This window comes from Lepisosteus oculatus, chromosome 7 (assembly GCF_040954835.1).
Source record: "Lepisosteus oculatus isolate fLepOcu1 chromosome 7, fLepOcu1.hap2, whole genome shotgun sequence".
In the NCBI taxonomy this organism is placed as follows: Eukaryota; Metazoa; Chordata; class Actinopteri; order Semionotiformes; family Lepisosteidae; genus Lepisosteus; species Lepisosteus oculatus.
In genome coordinates this window covers 34,229,900-34,249,957 of record NC_090702.1, presented here as the reverse complement: position 1 = coordinate 34,249,957, position 20,058 = coordinate 34,229,900, and the positions used below count along the sequence as shown (strand labels likewise).

At 39.0% G+C, this 20,058-nt stretch overlaps 1 protein-coding gene across 3 annotated transcripts in view; it reads right to left on the bottom strand.

The window, feature by feature from the left end:
• Nucleotides 1-20,058, bottom strand: part of LOC102689674 (protein PHTF2) — a 93,731-nt gene that overhangs the window by 15,900 nt on the left and 57,773 nt on the right. For 2 of the 3 annotated variants that reach the window (XM_015352647.2, XM_015352648.2), the window contains 8 exons: nt 18,850-18,919; nt 14,380-14,538; nt 12,163-12,328; nt 9,025-9,186; nt 6,518-6,719; nt 5,147-5,314; nt 1,933-2,151; nt 205-333 (listed from right to left, as the gene is read on the bottom strand). In XM_015352647.2, the coding sequence (XP_015208133.1) occupies nt 205-333; nt 1,933-2,151; nt 5,147-5,314; nt 6,518-6,719; nt 9,025-9,186; nt 12,163-12,328; nt 14,380-14,538; nt 18,850-18,919 (1,275 nt within the window). The remainder of the gene's footprint in view (nt 1-204; nt 334-1,932; nt 2,152-5,146; nt 5,315-6,517; nt 6,720-9,024; nt 9,187-12,162; nt 12,329-14,379; nt 14,539-18,849; nt 18,920-20,058) is intronic. The other variant, XM_015352649.2, reaches the window with a different exon arrangement.

Here is a 20,058-nt window from a genome sequence, read left to right as displayed (position 1 = left end):
TGATTTAATAACCTTCTTAATTTATAATTTCATAACACCCCCCTCCCTGTGTGAAATTTGTGGCAGTGGTTATTTTCTGGTCAAAATATGAACATTTTTGTACATTGTGAATACAAAATTTTAAGCATGACAGACTTTGTGTTATTTAAAAAATTATGCACGGCTGGAGAAATCCGTTTCCATGCCAACAGCTTCCCTACTCACCCTGTTCATGATCATACCACTGATCTCCAGCACAGACATGTCAGCTTTCTTACACTCATTGCCCTCCCACACGATAGCGCTCACTCTCTCCAGGCCTGGATTGGAGCTGTGAAGCCATGGTATGTGACCCTGGAAAGCAAATGTTTACTTGTTAAAAGTAAAGTACAAAAACAGAGGAGGGAGAGAAAGAGCAGCAGCTTTCTATAAGGATTCAAGTAATAAAATCAAAGGCAACATTTTAACATCAGATCATTTGTCTTTTACTGGCCCATGCTCTAGATTTTCTGAAGAAGCAAATTCACATACTTCATTACAATGTCTGTACCAAAAAAAAAAATGAAATCTAGTTAAAAAATAAATCATATAATCATAGAAATCTGATTTCCAAGAAAATTAAATTTCAAAGGATTTCAATACATACAGTAAGGATTACGTAATAAATAACTATCTGGATACTACAGATCCCCTTTCGTCAGCAACTACATTATTGAGTATTTTCAGAGGTCCTGAAAATACTGTGTAAAGAAAAGACTAACCTCCAGCACTTTATGAAGTAGGAAACATTAACATTAGGAGATCCGACCAGCATCTAATTATTCACTATTCAATTTACTGTATGTTGTTTTATTCATGAGCCCCTCAGAAACTCTACATTTTCTAAATTAATAAAGGTGTTTTATTGTTTGCAATGCTGTTGAAAATGTAATTTTAAAATGACTGAATGCTGGCTGGACCAAAAACCTGGATGTTCAGTGTTCCTCAGAACTGGAAGCGCAGTTGTCAAATAAACTCTGTATTTCAACTTCCAATTAGCATTTTCTTGTTTTTTATAGGACTCCCTCAATTTGGAACTGACAATGTTCACCACTGTGACTCATGAAACAGCAGAGTGGCGATGAGGACCGAGGATGCCTTCCTCTGAAATACGCATCTGTGAGAGTCGCCCAGTGCTTTTCACACTGCGGGTCCCACAGTGCCGTAGGAGAGTTCGTGCCCACTAAGGGAGGGATGCGGCTTTCAGTCATAACTGCAAGCTCTCGGGTTGCCAGGACGTCAACATGGTCATTGCTGAGCATGCTGAGCTCAGTCTTCCCTGACATGCCCAGCGGCCCATCCACACTGCTGACTCTCAGCCAATCACATCACTGGAATATGAGCAACCCTGGTTCCAAGTGGCCAACGACTACACCCAGACTCAGACTGGCCAGGTCTGGACCACAGTGCTCGATGTGTGCTCAACAACAGACCATTGGGAGCTCTCCATAACGCTCAAAGTACAGTATTTAGAAGGTCTTCCCTGACATGCCCAGCGGCCCATCCACACTGCTGACTCTCAGCCAAACACATCACTGGAATATGAGCAACCCTGGTTCCAAGTGGCCAACGACTACACCCAGACTCAGACTGGCCAGGTCTGGACCACAGTGCTCGATGTGTGCTCAACAACAGACCATTGGGAGCTCTCCATAACGCTCAAAGTACAGTATTTAGAAGGTCTTCCCTGACATGCCCAGCGGCCCATCCACACTGCTGACTCTCAGCCAAACACATCACTGGAATATGAGCAACCCTGGTTCCAAGTGGCCAACGACTACACCCAGACTCAGACTGGCCAGGTCTGGACCACAGTGCTCGATGTGTGCTCAACAACAGACCATTGGGAGCTCTCCATAACGCTCAAAGTACAGTATTTAGAAGGCGGCGCTGTGCAGCGTCTCGGGATGTGACCTGGTGGAAGGGGTCGTCCCGGTACTCCTTCTTGGCGGCAGTGCAGACAGCAGGGTTCTCCCCCTCTGTCTCGCTGGTGCAGGAGGAGCGGCACTCCGCGCAGTGCAGGAAGTCCTCCCACAGCACGTCTTCCGTCTCGGACTCGTGCCGCGTGCTCTCAGAGTCCTGCCGGGAGCTGGAGCAGCGGGAGCTGCAGCTGGTGCCCGACTTGGTCACCTCCTGTTGTCAACGGCAACCACAGCAATCAATGACCCCATGAGCAGCTCGCATCCACATTCTCAGAGTGAGAACAACACTGAGCAGCTGCATAGTAGCTTACTGTGCCGCTCAACAGGAGATAACCACTTCCCAGTCCTGCCTTCAGCTTCTAGATGAGCATTTATTGATTACATATGTATCCAATTCTAAAAATCCAATTCTTTTAAGACAAAAGCCAAAACTACCTATTTAGACAAAAAGCTAATGAAGAAACCATTCTATAACTCAATAAGGAACTACTCAGAGGTACGCTCTTATGTCATTTTCAACAACTCAACATTAGGTCAATTCCTAACGTTTTTTGGAGGTATCTAATGCACTATAAAACACCTATACATTTTAAAATAATAAATGAGTCTAAAAGGATAGGGATAAGAATTCTAAAAAGAAAGATTCTAGGTCTCATTTAGTTGCCCTCTAGTGGATAAATAATGTATTCACTGCCCCACAAAAAAAAAGTCATATTTTCTGTGCTTAAGCACAACACTTTTTCTGTTGTACCGAATGCCTTCCCCTCATGATGCTTATAATCACAAGGAATATAATAAAGACAAAACAAGTACATAAAGGAAAAAAGAAATAAAATTAAGTGCATTAACTATTGGCAGGAAGAATACCTACAAAAACAGCAACTCCTATTCACGCCTGTGAATGCCTTGGTGGGAAAAAAAACCTAAACATTACAACATTTTTTCTTTGCCAAGGACAGCATTCATAAGTCACATGTGATGAAAGATCCAAAGGCATTTTCATTGCAAAAACATAACTCTGCATTCCAGGAAAACAAATTGTGGAACAAACAAAACAGTATCATCCAGCATGTTTCTTTGGAAACAGGATAAATAAGCTTATAAACAAATTATAAAAAAAACAAAACTTTACCGATTCCGCTTTTACACTGGATAAACAAGATGCTTCCCAGAAAATGAAACAGAATAAATCTTTTTTGGCACAAAACACAGGAAGGCACAGTAAAAAAAATGATTCCTTTGTTTCTTTTTCATTCCAGCTAAGTCATTTAAAAACATTACTTGACTGATATTACAAGGTGCAAACGAGATGATTTTGCTCACCTAAATCGTTTTGTTGTTGCTTGATGGTTGATCCAAAGATCACATCCAATCATTTCTTAAAACTAGTTTGTTCCAGATTCCCCCATCATTTTGTAAAAATGCCCTCAGTCACCAGTTTTAAATCGATTTCCCCTTAAAAGTAAATTATTACAAACCTCCCTAAATTTAATGTTTGAAAACTTTCTTTAAAATATTTCATAAATTGATGAAATGGAAAGTAAAAACAAAATCAAAATTATGGAAGTGAAAAGGTAAACATTTTCTTGTAAGTTTACTACTGTATTTCCTTTTTAGCTAAGACCTGACACTTTAAGGGGATCTGTGATCCTTATATATAAGCTTAATTAAAATGTTAGCTTTACTTTTAGAGAAATCACTAAAACAACCTTCAGAATTCAGGCCGTTTCCTTAGGACTGCCATTCGCTACATATATATTTTATGACTTTTACTTCAAATATATAAGTAAAAGCCATATCAGTCATATAAAGCATATACAGCCAGCAGCCATATTACCCTGCAACTCACAACTGGCAGCCCACTGAAGCTCAGAGCCTGGTCAGTACCTGGATGGGAGACTTCCTGGGAAAAAACTAAGGTTGCTGCTGGAAGAGGTGTTAGTGGGGCCAGCAGGGGGTGCTCACGCTGATGTCCATGTGGGTCCTAATGCCCCAGTATAGTGACGGGGACACTATACTGTAAACAGGTGCCATCCTTCGGATGACACGTAAAACCGAGGTCCTGACTCTCTGTGGTCATTAAAAATCCCAGGGCGTTTCTCGAAAAGAGTAGGGGTGTAACCCCGGCGTCCTGGACAAATTTCCCATTGGCCCTCACCAATCATGGCCTCCTAATAATCCCCATCTATGAATTGGCTTCGTTACTCTGCTCTCCTCCCCACTGATAGCTGATGTGTGGTGAGCGTTCTGGCGCACTATGGCTGCCGTCGCATCATCCAGGTGGATGCTGCACATTGGTAGTGGTGGAAGGGAGTCCCTTTTACCTGTAAAGCACTTTGAGTGGAATGTCCAGAAAAGCGCTATAAACGTGTAAGCAATTATTATTATTATTATTATTATTATTATTATTATTATTATTATTATTAAAGTCCAAAAACTCAAAAATTGTGCATATGAGCAGCTAAATGTGATTATTTAAATTTTAAAACAAGAAATCATTTTAAAGTTCGATTTTGGAGTCTTGTTGACAGTATTCTTTTTTATCTTGTGAGCCCATTTACACTGAAGCTCCACTATTCCTACCTGAAGTTCATTAAAAGGAATGACAGACAGTAGTAAATGTTATTTCTACATTGATGAGTGTCAGAGATGCCACAAAATATTTATTAATTATCCTGGTGTACAAGATATGAAGTGAGATACAGTATATACCTTTACGCATTCAATAAATTATTCAATTGATATTCAAACATTATTCAGTTTTGTGTTAATTTAAGCACTTAAGACAAAGGTACATTCATTTGAATGGGAGCACCATCCAAGCTCAGGAAATTTTATTTTAGAAGCAGGCCAAAAGAAAATATAATGCAGGTGTTTGAGAACGTAGTCTGCTGGATATGTTTCTTGTTGAAATATGTCTCTTCATTGTAAAGTTTTCAACTGTTAAAGGGCAATGTAACTGTGGAACCAAGTATTTTTTCCTATCTCCAAGCAGACCTTATTTAAAATCTGCAACAACTGTTAAAACATGGACAAAAAATTAAACGTAAAAATGTTTCTTTTTGTAGGCCTTTTCCAACAAGGTAACTGTTGCTTTATGTATTTATGGAGATTGATTATACCGCTTGCAGGAGTCCTTAGCAGCCTATGTGCTCTTGGCGAGGTGCAATGAGCAAAGCAGCAGTCGAACAGCTGTTATACAGTACCTCAGCAGTGTAGTGCTTCTTGTAGTGTTGTGATTTCCTGTTGCGCAGTGCGCAGTCACTGGACATGCGCTCCATCCCTCGCCGGTTCAGCCCATAGCTGCCCTCGGGCTCCTCCTCGCTGGACACTTCGTCTGACACGTTCTCCAGAACCCGCGGGCCGTGAGACTCCTAGACACACACATCACATCACCACCCTATTGATGTGTGACTATATTGGGGAGAGCAGGACCGCTGTCCACAACCCCTTTTCTACTTCTTGGCAACAGATGGTGCTTCCTTTCCCGAATCTGCACGGATGTTATTTGTTACTGTGCCATCAGCTTTTTGAAGACGAAACGAGTAATAACTGGAGACAATACAGCTCAGAAACAATGGCTATGGCTTCCACAGAACATGAAACCCCGAAAACTTAAAACGGTCACTTGGATGTGACTGGCACAAATTACAAAAAAAAAAGATTAATTACAGGATTCTCGTTCTTCTGAAGTTTGGGAACGCCCATTCCGAAGTTCAAAACACCCTCTAAATCACACTGAAACAAAAGTAAATTGAATAATGTACAATTTGACTGACAGTAAGAGTGGAATTAAATGATTAAATGAAAGGACGGTGCCATGGGTATGTAAGTCTACCGGCTTTAGGGGCAGGTGAAGTATTTTGTCTCAATCAGGAATCAGTGATCTCGGTACAGAGGGCAGCCTTCCTGCCTGTGAAACACAAAGCCAGGGCCGTCTCAGGGGGGGGCCGAGCCCAAGGCGGGATTGGTGTCACAGGGCCCAGGGTGGGGGGGTTCTTGTGTGTAGTGGTGGCAGCAGGGAGCAGCGTTGAGGTGATGAAATAGCTACCTAACTGGCCTGCGAACATAACTACTCATCGCCGTTGTTCCTAATGCTATTGATACCTTCAGGAGTCTTAATCCTAGCATCCTTGTCGTCATCGAGATCACCACCCATATCCGTTTCTTCTTTGCTCCTGGTTTTTACAACAAACCCTTAAAAAAATCCATTAAGTACCACATTTGCATCCTTCTTCTTCTGCTTCCTTTTTCTTTTCTTGCACCCACTGTGGTGTTTTCTAAATTTTTTCCCTATCTCTGCTTGTGCTCACCATTTTCCACCGGCTAACATTCTTTTATGCCGCAATAACTTTTAGCTTGCAACTGATGACCCATGACATAGATAGTGCGGGACATGCCTCCAGTTCTGAATAAAGCGTCTCCCACTAACTTTAGATTTCATCTTGAGTTAAAATAAGAGTTCTGTGTGTCACTTTATTAAAATATTTAAACATGTATTTATATGTGTGAAGTGGAATTGGGAATTGGGGGGGGGGCTTCACCCCCACTTTGAGACGGTCCCGCACAGAGCCCACCTTATTGTGAGCCGGCTGGGGCTGCTCCTGCCGGGCCTGAGCGGTGCTCCAGCAGCAGTCCTCCGCCTGCAGCAGATCGCAGTGCGGCCCCTGTAGCTGCAGCCCCTCCTCGCTGCTCTTACTGGTCACCCGCCCGTCCAGAGAGACGTAGCCGTTGTCCGTCTCCGTTGACTTGTCAATGGACATCTTGGACTTCTTCGATCTGAAGGCAGAGCACAGAGTGTATGTAAAGGGGGCATTTGCTCATCACTCAGAGGGGTCTGCCATTTCTGTTTTCTCAAACTTCGAATTTGCGAAGTACTGTAGGTACAGAAGTGTAGTACATACAGTATGTACAGTTTAAGACACAAGGACACTTTAAGACCGAATAAATAGCCACGGGTGATGACTAAAGGGTTAATGACTAAAGGACAATACAAATTCCATTAAATAAAGTTAAATACAAAAACACAGTTAACATCATTAAATGATTTCTCATATCTCTTGACCTTGGTTTGCATTCTATCGTTAAACACAAATTTTTGTTCTTTTTTAAAGGGGAAAACACTGCTTTATTTCAGATCATTTTTGGCAGCACAATTCAATACATCTGTTCTGTGCATAGGAAAATGTCTTAGTTAAGTGGTTTAATGTAACAGAACACACATAAGCATTTTGTAACACGAGATCATTTTGTGGGTTCTGTTTCGGCTCGGCCAGGGACTGATGGAAGTCAGACATGGTGCCAGCAGACAGCTGGAAAGATTCCAGTCCCACCTGGAAAGAGAGCTTTTCCAGTGCCTTTTAACACTTCAAAGTGTGAATGCCAAATGTACTGTATTGTAATGTAACATTGATTCAGTGAAGCTGACAAATGTGAACAGGGTGCCAATCACAGAACGTGAAACTCCTTTTCCTTTGATCCTCAACAAGAATCAAAATAGGACACCCATAAGGGAAAGGTCATAGTAATAATGGACCCAGATTTTGATGAACTGTGTATTTATGAGCACTTTCAATTTGTTTTTGTTTTTTAAACTCTACCCTCAATTGAATGTAAGTATAACTTGCTTTGGAAGGATGATGATGATGATACTGCAGAAACATGACCTGCTTCTAATCATAAAACAGGAGTGAACTAAGAAAGCTTACACTTTACAAGGGGTGGGATGAGTCGTAACACACATTATTTTAAAACACAGAATGCTTTCAAGATAAAATTAGTTAGGAGGAAAGCCTAAAGTGTACAACATTTTACAGAAATGTTAGGAGTACATTACGCATTTTACAGAAATGTTAGGAGTACTTGTATAAAACTAAACTTAATATTGAATTTTTGGAAGATCAGCAGATTCTGTAAATGCAGTATGCATTTCTGTTATGCAGTAATATATCAGTGGAGACATGAATGTGTACATGAAGAAATACCTATAAAGACAACAATAGTAATTAAGTAATAAGAAACTACTCTAACAGTAGTACAACAGCGTATAGCTTTGTCACTGGAGATTTTTTTTTTTGTTGGTGGGCAGAAACGGCGTTATGAGACATCAATCACAGTGCGATGCATCAAAACAAGCCCACCCAAACAGACAACAAAGGCAGTGCTCTAAAAGCTTTTAGGCATATTTTATCAACAAGCACATATTTTTTTTCTCAAGGAAAATTAAAAGCAATTCAAAACCTTCATCTCAATAGACAGAGAGAAGAGGAATACACTTCTTTGTTTTGGTAGGATGTCATGCATTATGCTCCATCACCATCTTAATTCAATTTAGAAGCCCTTTAAAACCCTAAATGTGATTTGTGGTTTGGCCACATTTTTTGTTTCCTTCTTTCTCCCTTCTTTTCAGGCACTGTGGTTAATATTTCACACAGCTTCACAGCTTCAAATGACTAGATTCTTCACTTTAATAAACATAAGACTAGTGGACCGGAAAACAAGCACCAAACCTTTGAGAGCACTGCCTAACTGGTTTCCTCAGCTTACTAACATTTAGAAACTGTTTTACGCTGTGACGAGAAAGCTGCAATATCCCTTTTTCGACGAGTCCCAGGTGAATCACACTCGTCAATAGCTCTCATACTAAGGAGAACAAAATTTGCAAACAATAAGTGGTGCCTCGGCTATATAGACTCATCTGGTGGTGCCAGATCTCGAGCCTTCCCAACGAGCAGAAATACTCTGTTCATCACTTGTCCAAATGATTTTGTTATTTACAAAGTCACAAAATTATTTTGTCCCTTAATTTGTGCAGAACATCTCTGTAGACTCCAGAAACATTCTGAAAACTAAAATACCCTCTTTAAAATAAAAAAAAAACATAGAGGCCATCAGATGTAAAATGACTCGTTCCTAACACGGATCATTTCAGTGGTGCAGAGCAAACTCACATTCTGAGTTCATAAATATTCACTCCGAAGACATCCTTCATTGTTTTACTTTTTCCCGTCTTGTTTTTTTTTTTGTGAGAAGAGATATTGCAGCTTACATGGACAACACGTAACCTTAAAGGAAAAATACACACCCTGGTTTAAAGAAATCATGCCAGAAATCTCTGAAGAAAACGCCAAGGCTGTAAGTGGTGGCAGAACCGGAGCAGTGCAGCGCCCCCTCCTGTGTGTTATCTGTAGTGCTAGAGCCATCTCCTTCCCTATGCACCTCCAAGTGTGCTGCTTTCCTTAACTTCCTTTAGTGAGAAAGATTAAAAGTGGAGGGTTGCTCAGAAAGAAACAACTCAACAGATATATATTACCTGCAGCCTTTTTCATATTTTTTAAGGAAAAAAATTATGAGAAAAAGCTTATTCTAAGGCAGCTTATGTGAAAATGGAAGGATCTGCTCAGAAATGTGTTCAGTGAAAGCCGTCCTGCAGGTACTATCCCTTTTTGTCGAAAAGATGTTGCACAGTTAAAATAATAGTGCAACGTGGAATATTATTTGAATGCCTGAGGCTTTAAATTGTATGACATTTTATGAAAAGAATAATTAAAATATATTTAATTACACTAATTTATGCATTCTTTAACTATGTATCCACCTAGTGTGGAGCAAGCAAAATTCCCTTATTAAAAAAATAAATATTATTTCCTAGTGATAAATGAAGTTCACCATTTAATCTCTCAACTGGTTGTTAAGTGTTATTCTAGCCTTAAAAACACTTATCCAATTGAGAGATCAAATGGTGAACTTCATTTATCACTGCCAGACTGTTCCAAAATAATATTTCCTTTGGCTCAATCACAAACAGTATGTCTCTTTTAAAGTTTATGGTATATTAAACTCAGTGCTAAGACAAAATTATTTTGGCGTATCATCTTTCCAAGAAAAAAAGTCTATTGACAGCAATAAAGTGATACAATATACCGATGGATTGTTGTGTTGCCTGAGGCTTGATGAGACAATATGAAATATGTATCTGCACATGTGAACAAATCTTTTAAAAACATCTGCATTACTTCTACACCACAATTATTAATTGGCCAGATGTTAATTAATTGTTAAGGGCCAGATGTACCAAAGCACCTAATTTATGAGCCACACTGAACAATCACAATGATATTTGTGAGGTCTTAAGAATTACTACTTTGCAGGTGTAATCCATCTTTGCAGCTAAGCTCTTGATGAATTACTAATTCATTTAAAGATCTGCCAAAATGGAATGGAATTAGTACAAACGAGTTGATTAAATATTAAAACATGATGCACTAAAGTTACCGGCAGTCGTGACTCTAAGAATGACTCCAATTTTTTATGGACAGCAGGCTTAATCTGTCACAGCCAGCAAATCTTTAAATAAAGTGAATAAAGAACAGATATTAGATGCTCCAGGCCAAAGAAGCCAGGCCAGCTCTACCATCGTCCCATTGTCCCTACCATCATCATCCCATTGTCTCTCTACCAGTGTCCCTACCATTGTCCCATTGTTTCTCTACCAGTGTCCTTACCATCGTCCCACTGTCTCTCTACCAGTGTCCTTACCATCGTCCCACTGTCTCTCTACCAGTGTCGCTACCATCATCCCATTGTCTCTCTACCAGTGTCCCTACCATCGTCCCATTGTCTCTCTACCAGTGTCCTTAACATTGTCCCATTGTCTCTACCGGTGTCCCTACAACACACTACCATTCACCCAGCATGATCCTGCCTCTAACTCTTTTCAGGGTACAGGGGATTATGGCAGCAGTCGCTGGCTACATATTCTCAGTTACTAGTTCTGTCTAATGCTTGATTGAGACCAATTGCTTATTTCCTTAAAAGCAGGTTCAACCTACAAAACTTTGAAACTAGTGGCATTCATGGTTTCTCCAACATATTGAGAGAAATAAACCGTACAGGGGCTGCCAAAACCTCTATTCTATTCATTCTGTGTGTTTGTATACACATCAGAAAAACACTTGTCTTACAAACATGCAGGTGGCATGCTATTCCTACTCCATGATTACGAACATCACAGTCAAGCATTCCAGGTCAAGTTCTGTCACTTCTACTTTGGAGAACACCTTTAAACAAGCTAAGAGAAGAAAAATGTGGAACTTCCAACCGAAAAAGATACTCAGCACCAGCGCAGTGTTTTAGTCCTGTTTTAGAGACTGAGACTTCGCTCCTGAACACCTTTGTTTAAGCTCAACTGGCTGAGGTATTGCACTGAGATATAGACATGAAGGTAATCACCGGTCACCTACTTCTGTCACAAAGTCACGCTCACTTAAGTGTTGCAACAGGTCCTTATTATTAACATTTTCTTTCAGTACACAGAATGCAATGTTGCAAGACAACCACAAATTGTGGCATAAATATGCATCGCAATTTACCTTTCTTAACAATGTCTGGCCCTAAGTCTTCAATTAATATCTGAAAAGGAACACTATGTCTAATTACTGAAATTACAACTCTGCCATTTTCAGTGTATAAAACGCTGATGCTGTTTAATGTATAGGTATTTTCTGGTTCTCTTAAAATAACACGAACTGCATTTCTGACCAGATCCACCACACAGTGAAGCTGCTTAGCCATAAGAAAGAAATAGAAATGGAGGAAGTATGAAAGGTACACAGTAATACAGTAAGGCATCCTGACATAGTTCAGTTAAAAGAAACAAAAAATGAAGTCCTCCTGAATGTTGACAGAAAAGATCAAGGTATCTAAAGTTTGGGACACATCCCAGAAAATCTCCCTTGTGGATTTTCCATCAACTTCAGATGTGTCTGCAATTAATTGATCAAAAGCAGCAGCACCTCCTGGCTGCATGAAACGGCCAATTTTCTTACTGCTTTCAGAAAATTGTTCACAGGTATTAGGATCAGTTGCTGGGCTTCAAGTAGCTTATCATTCCTTTACATACCACTAAGAATGAAGTTTTGGTACTGCAATTTATAATAAGCATGCAGACTCACCTGCAGGGTTCTGTGTTGTACACTGGGAGTATTCACACAATGCACCTTTAACCTCCAGATTATTTTATATACCATAAGGTGCACTGCATTTAACCACCAGGGCTAGAGAACCATATGGAGCAGATGGCTATTACCACATGTTAGACTTACAGTACATCTTTTTTTAATTGAATTCAAGAGCTTTTTTGAACATTAAGACCCACAGCTTAAAAAAGTGTATTTTGTGAGCCCTGGTATATTAAAAAGGACAAGCACAAAACATAACCTACCTTCGTCTCTTTCCCCCACTGCTGGGGGTGGGTTTTGGTGTCCTTGTGGACACAATCTGACAATGAACAGTTCCCAGTAGCAGCATTAGCCATATTGCCCCAAACACCTCTGTGACAGGAATGCTGTGCGTCTGGGGAATGGTGAAAAATAACACTGCCGCTGCAACTGAAAGATAAGAGCAGACTGACTGAGACTATGTCCCCCAGTACAGGCCTTGTGTTATACAGTATATAAAAGTTATTTATTTAAGGCATGCACGTAAAACTATAACAAACAGACTGAAAGTGTAACAGAACAAAATATTTAGGCGTAGTTGCCAATAGCTTGTTTGTCTTCTTTGGTGTCAATGTCCTTTAAAAGCTAAGCAAGCAGTCACGAATAAGCAAGAACCATAGGTTCAAAAGAATGATTTGCATGGTCTGTAGAATTTAAAGAGGGTCGCACATGTTTTTAATGATACTATGGATTGAATGTAAAGACAAACACTGGCATCAGCCACTGGCAGTCAGTGAAATATTTGAAAAATGATCCTAAGCAAAAATCAGCCCCAGAGAAGCAAAATGAGATGTTCTATTTCCAACTCTCAACCTCCCTACAACCAAAGTAGAGAATACCATTTCCACTCCCTATAAGGCTGTATTTCAGAATGCTATCTAGGCAACCAGGGCTGTTTTTCTAGTGATTTCATGATGTCTGTGTACCACAAAAATGCAGTAAATGTGCCACATAATCTCTTTTAAACAGCTTCTGTTGCCAAGACTGATTCATAAATACATCATTCATACTTCATTAATTCAGTGGGAAACTCAATTTTTCCATTGAAAGGTAGAAAATAACAGAAGGACCAGTCTGCACAAAGTCCTAAACCATATATCTATATAATGCCCCATGGTACTTTGAGGATCTTGTGCTGCTCATTATTTATTTTCTTCTTAAAACTGTAAATTATATAAAAGAAAAGCATTCTTTTATAAGAACATATACATAAAAAGATTAAGGTCCAGAAGACACTACTGTGCCTAGTCTTCAATGAGACAGCACACAGATAAAAAAAACAGCTGTTCTGCTATTTGCAACATTCCAAAAAGGTCACTCGTGCCCCCAAGCAGTAGACCTGTGAATCAAAAAAACCCAGAGTTGTGGAACAGCCCCATCAGTAACAGACCAACTACCTGCAGGTACCTGATACATTTAACACAAAAGTACAGCCAGTCTATTGGTTGCCAGTTTCCAGTTGATACTGTAGGGAATTGCAGTGACAATTGAAAACATAATGGAAAAGAAATTGCAGCAATCCAGCTTTGTGGGCAAGGCAAAAATGACAAGTTACACACTCAATAATGTATAAGGACATGTGAAAAACATAGGAAAAAAGAAAGACTCTAAGAGTGACACAAAGAACCACACAAATATGTCCATAAGATGTTATTACCAGACAGCTTCAGACTTTAGGTAAAAGACAAGGAAGTGTGCTACATTCTACTGTAACTGCTCTGGCATCTTATAGCTTCTGAGTCACAATAATCATGTTCCTATAAATAGAGCACACAGTGGGAAAACCTGTCACTTAAAACAACTTCCCAGACAGGCACCAAGCCCCACTACACACAGGCAATAAGCAAAGGTTTAGCAAATATTGGACTTAAAATATTTATGGAAAATATGAGTTTGCTACTACTTAGTACATTTTTAGAATTTATATATTTAGTCTGCAGATCTTTCTGTTATACAGTATGTTGTTTTTTCTCCCCATTTCATATGGGGTACAAATTAATGTGGAAGGTATGGTCTATGTTACACACTAATTAATACAGACTCTGATAGTAATGTACGTGCATTTTTTGTATGGCAAGGCAGGGGGCAGTATAAGTAAATTCTGGTATATAAATGCTTGGGGAAAACACACAGGAGTAGCATTTGAAAGTGATAACAATAAAAAAGAATCCTTTAGCAAAATAATTATTTGGGCCTAATAATTATTTTCAGAATCTTCCGACCTCTTTCAATGGTCCAAAAAAAATAATGAAGCCTGTTTTCCAACAATAATACTGACTTAAAAATGCCACCAATCCAAAAGGCATTTTTGTGCATAATTAAAACTCTGATCAGACATAGATAAGCTTTATGGTAATATATATTAAATTTTATAGGTAATGCTATTACCACATTTTGAAAATAATCACCTGTATCTGCTCTCAAGCACATCAGTGACTAACCTTGCAGGAGGTATAGAAAAAGCAACAAAAGAAAGATTGCTTTTGAGGTGACTTGGATCCACCATCTGAAGAAGAACGGGAAGAACACCACTCTCACTATGCCCTTCCTCGTCAGGGATGTCCAAGGGCTTTCTGGTTTCGCTTTAGCAAATGCTGAACCTGCAGAAAATTGAAAGAAATCCAAAGACTGTAAAGTCAAATGCAGAAAACAATTACACACCTGCACAGCTCAGAAACCAATACAGAGCAGGATTTAAACAAAGAACTGATTGCAATTGACATGCTTGGTATTTTTTTGGTAGAAATACAGAAGAACAAATAGCAAAGAAAAAAACACGTCAAAGAACTATTTAAAGCACTCTTTATGTTTCACCATTAGAGTTTGCAGTACTAAAAAGCAACCTGCTTAATCGTGTTTAAAAAGACAAGCATTGGAGAAAAAAATGGTTTGCACACAGACTGTGCTTAGCCCCTGTAAGGTAACAGTGACCCCTCTTTATTACACTCTTATAACCCATTATTTCCAGCTTCTTCACATGAATCTTCTTACAGTACATCACGAATGCTATCAACACCTTTTTAGTATCCAAGTACTGTACATCCCTCCTTTCAACTTAAAAGACCTCTGCTTAATGCATACCTCCTCTAACAGGTTACATTCTCATAAAGTAGATTATATGAAGCTCAAGATCTATAGGTCAGGAAAGACCGTCTGTGCCCGAAGAGTTGACTGAGATGATTATCCTGTTCCATTCTCAACAGCTGCTCTTCTTAACTATTCACAATTACTTACATCCTGTCACAGATGTTGTCAATTAGGTGGTCTGGACATTTGCCCAGATCTTGTCACTGAGACTCCTGATGTTCAGTAGCCTCCCTGATCAGTGTCCACTGTACAGGACCCTTGAGTGCTCACAGTGCATTTTGGATCCAAGCTTTCTGTCCGGGATCAAGATTTAGTACTTCTTGCATTCATCATCATGCGAGGTACCATTGTTTTTGCATGTCCTTTAGGCTTTATTCCTTCTGTCTGAAAGATCTGAGGCTTGGCCATCTTGGCTTGAGCTGCCATGATGAAACCAGTATCAGTTTTCTGATGTTCTGCTTCAGCAGAAGCTGTGCTGGGCCAAAGGCCTTGGACAAAGGCGCTGGCTCTACTCCCCACTAGAGCTTTGGGAGGATCGTGTTCTTCAGCAAAAGCAGTTTCACAGTTTTCACAGTTGTTATAGCTCTTCCTACCTCTCCATTGCTCATAGGGTTTGCAATCTGCAGCAAAGCAAGCAAACTCAGACCGTCTGTGATCAGTGTCTCTGGTGTCAAACCAAATTTGCAAAAGATCCTTTTATACTTCTTAAGTGTCTCTGTGATGATTAGCAGTTTTGTACTTCCAAAGGATCTGGGGTAGTAATCCATCACTGCAAGGTAACTTGCATTTCTCTAGTGAAAGGTAGCAGTGCAACTTGTGGCCACCGTCATTAGCGGTTGAAGGCTGACTTGCATCTTTCCTCTAGATACCTGACGAGTCGTGCCTGGCCACCAGAAGGATTCTGCTCTTGCCAAGCAATTATTTATTTCCTGATGCCCCTCATTAAGTTTTGTCAGCATCTCTTGTCTGAAACATTCAGGAATTACAATTCTTTCTTCCTTCATTAGAAAATCATCTGCTTTATGGTATATCTGTCTGGTCTGGCCAGTATAGGAGGAGATATTCTGGCACTCCCTGGCCCATGTAATATTGCAATAGAATCTAAGCAATCAGTCAGAATTCTTGGTGGTAAACCATTGAATGGTCTTAAACTAAACAAGATGATCAAAGATTTGTGGTCCATCTTGATGAAGAAATCCACTTCCAGTAAACATGCAGTCGCCTTTTGCAGGCCCAGGTCAAAGCTAGGGCTTCTTTGTCTATCTGAGCATACTGGTATTCACTGGCAGTCAAGCTCCTAAATATAACCAGTCTCCCATCTCTACCTGATTGAAATTGGGTCATTATAGACAGTTTTAGAGTGGTACTATTTCAATAATTTTCAGTTGAAAAATCAATAATTTACATATTACGTATTGAATTACATATTAAACATTTTATCAACAGGTTCATTCAACTACAATCTTCATATCTCACAAACATACAATTGTGAGAAAACACTGACACACCTCAATTTAATCTAATTAGTACTCCTGACTTTAGATAAGATTTCATTATTAGATGTCATCATCCTGGAGGTCCTAAACTTTTTCCAGCATAGACAGTGAACATTTAAACAATGTGCTCAATTTAGATATGTAAACGTACAATTGTTTGTGGGTTATTTGCTATTCAGATTGTGTTTTTCTCTTATTATGACAGAGACGAAGATCAGATCACATTTAAGGAGCAATTACTGCAGGAATACAGATAATTCCAAAGGGTTCAAAAACTTTTTTCTTACCACTGCACTCAGTTTCTTTTTCGTTTTAACAATGGCTGTGACCAGCAAAAGCTGGAAGAAGTACAACAAAAAGGCTTTAACTGCATCTAATGTAGAGGGAAAGATGATGGTCATCTTTAGGAGCTGGGATTTGTTTTGACAACAAAAGCAACTGATATTGAAATTACTGTGATTTGCAGACCTTGCAGTACACTACATGAATTCTGATGGGAATCTATGCCGCAGATGCCTGCACACATCTTACTTCCCCGAACTCCATACGGCTGAAATAATCACACAAGGTTTACAAGATGCTTTGCTTGCCTGGGGCCTGAAAGAGTAGAAGGAAATCTGCATCTCCACAGACAGTGGAATAAATCAAAGAATGAAACTGCAGAGCTCAACAAATGGACAAGATGCTATTTAAGGCTTCACCCATCTATCACTAAATTGTCACATTAATTATAATGACTGCCTACTTGTCTTGTTTTATTTAAAGTATTTACTTTTCTCATTGAAAGCCTTTAACTTTACAGTATCAACATACTTCAGAGTTTTGTAATCAGGACAATATGAATAAAATCATTTCTCAATCTGTTCAGGAAAAGAAAAGATCTGAAGTTTTGTAAACAATTGGGCCAAATCGATTTACTTAACATTTTTTTACAGCAAAACTATATGTATTAATTCCAGTGATTATACACTGTGGTGTCAAGTTGTTTTTTTTTTTATTTTGGATACAGTGGCGCATAATTCAAACATACTGTATAATGCAGTCTAACAGAGTACAGTACTGTATTGAACAAAATCACCCAACTTTCAGTTGAAACGCTCCTTTCTGTTGTTGACAATTGTTATGCAAATTATTTTTTTCACATTTTCATTTTTGTGTTAAAAGGCAGTATGAAAAAGGATAAGCAAATTGAGTGTCATTAATGTATGTAAAAGACTAGTGAGTGAGTTCTCGGACAGCTGAGAGAGAAGAAAAGCACTGAAATGATTCATAGATGATCTTGTCAACAAATGGCACACAAGTCACATGACATCATGATATTTCTAGTATCCAAAATATTATTATATGTGTTTGGAAGTACTGTATATTGTACATACCTATTGACAATCAATGTGAGCTTCCTCCAAAAATTCTGTTGCAAAAGTAATCCCACAACTGAAGAAGAAAGCAGGGAATACCAGCTACTAATGACTGAAACACCATTTATTAATACACCAGCTGGTAACTGAAAAAATAATAAACCTGTGATGTTGTTGTAGTAGCCCTAATTATTATCTTATATAGTGTATTATATATATATATTCATATACAATTATTCTGTTCAGCTCACTGTAAAATACAATTCTGTAAATATAATCGTAAGTACTGTATATATATTGGACAAATACTGACCATTTGGAACATAGACTGTACATCTTGGCTATGGACAGGACATAAAGTAAGAAGATACATTTCTTTGCATTCTTTTAGGAAAACCATTTAATTATGTAACTATATTTGAGATTATTCCATTACTTTTCTTAGTAGTCTACTTCTGGAGTCAGACTTTCAGAAATGGCTTCAATTCTTTTTTTAAACGTTTTTGATGTACAATCGATAATTTTTAAATAATCAGTCCTAATTTTGCAAGAAATAACATTAATGACAAACTGAAACATAGACTACAATGTTAATGAGAAATATTTCACTTCATTCATTGGAATTTTGAAATGTAAAATCTGAAATGATTCTTTCAGCAAACATATTTAATATTTGGTTCAATGCTGGAAGAAGCTACACAAAGCTCCAAATCCTCAATTTAATTAACATGATTCCTTCTGATTCAATGAAACACCTGAGACTTTATTCCACAGTACATGTTCTTTGAGCAGAATTTTCAATGCGAAATGCTTGTTTGAGTGAACATAACCACTTAAAATCCAGACTGTAAAACATGATCCTTCCTGATTCCACGACCCATCAGCATCCCGCAACACAAAGTTTAGAATGCACCGATTTAAAGGGGAAGAGGGGAAGACAAACCCCCAGCTGGCTGTATTCCCAACTTACCTCTCACAAGGTCAACATCTATCAGATCAGGTTTCACATGACCGGTCTTCTTTGGCTTGTTCCTTAGGCCCTGGGAAACAAGACCCCAGAAGACAAGTGTCAGATGTGTGATGGCAGTGGCAGAAAGTGGACAAAAGTGACAAAAGTGAGCTCAGCTTTCGAAGTTGTTAACATGGATTGTCAAACAAAGCAACTAGAAAAGTGGAAAACCCATGCATGTTAGATAATCACACACAGGTTGGAACACAATGTGTTGGACCTGTACAATACATGGAAAATCAAAGACTAAACAGTCCCACAGACTCCTCACAGTGCAAAATGAGCCTAACTAAAGTCATGTTGCCCAAAATTCTTCAGAAGAACCTAGAATTCAGTGTCATCATCTTAAAATGCTCAGATACAAACACGTACAATTAAACTAAGGTATAAATTAGTATTGTTCCTACACATAATATAAGAAAAGGTAAAAAAAAATGATGAGGCTACTTGGCTTATCTTGATCTTTTGGTTTGTAAAGGATCTTTAGGGATATCTTTCAATAACATGACTGGGTAATTAGTTCAAGACACTAGAATGATTTGTGTAAAGATATTTTCCTTTATTCAGTCTCAATAATCGTCATAACCTTGCTACAGAAAACAAAAAAAAAATTAAAATCCTGTATAAAGCTTACTTGGTTACCATGACAGCAACAGCAGCCCCACACCCTTCCATCATACTATGATCTCTGCTCACATCTTCCTGTACCCACAATGACTGTACTCCAACACCGCTACATACTGTACACGACAACTGAATGTAAGCTGAAATTACACTTAAAACTGTACTAGTTGTAATATTTATTAATAACCGTATTTTTGCACTGTTCCCCAAACTACTTTTGCACTGTTTTTGTCCTGTTGTAATCTTTTCTCTGTTTGCGTATTTGCAAAGAGAATTAATTAATATGATTTCAGTGCCTGAAAAATACTCTTTGAACAGCTCAACAACCAACCAGCACATTTAATGAGCTTCCATACCTCTTACTAGCTACAGCGAGCATACAGTTATCAATTGCCAGCCGTGTGCTGTTCCTGTTTCACCCAGATGAGCAGGAGCTCACAGCCTTCGGTCTCCACAGAAACTGGGTGCAAACATCTCCTGGTGTCAAGAGAGCTTGTTTAGGGCAGCTGTCCCAGCCACCTGCCATTTATGAATGCTATTGCAATT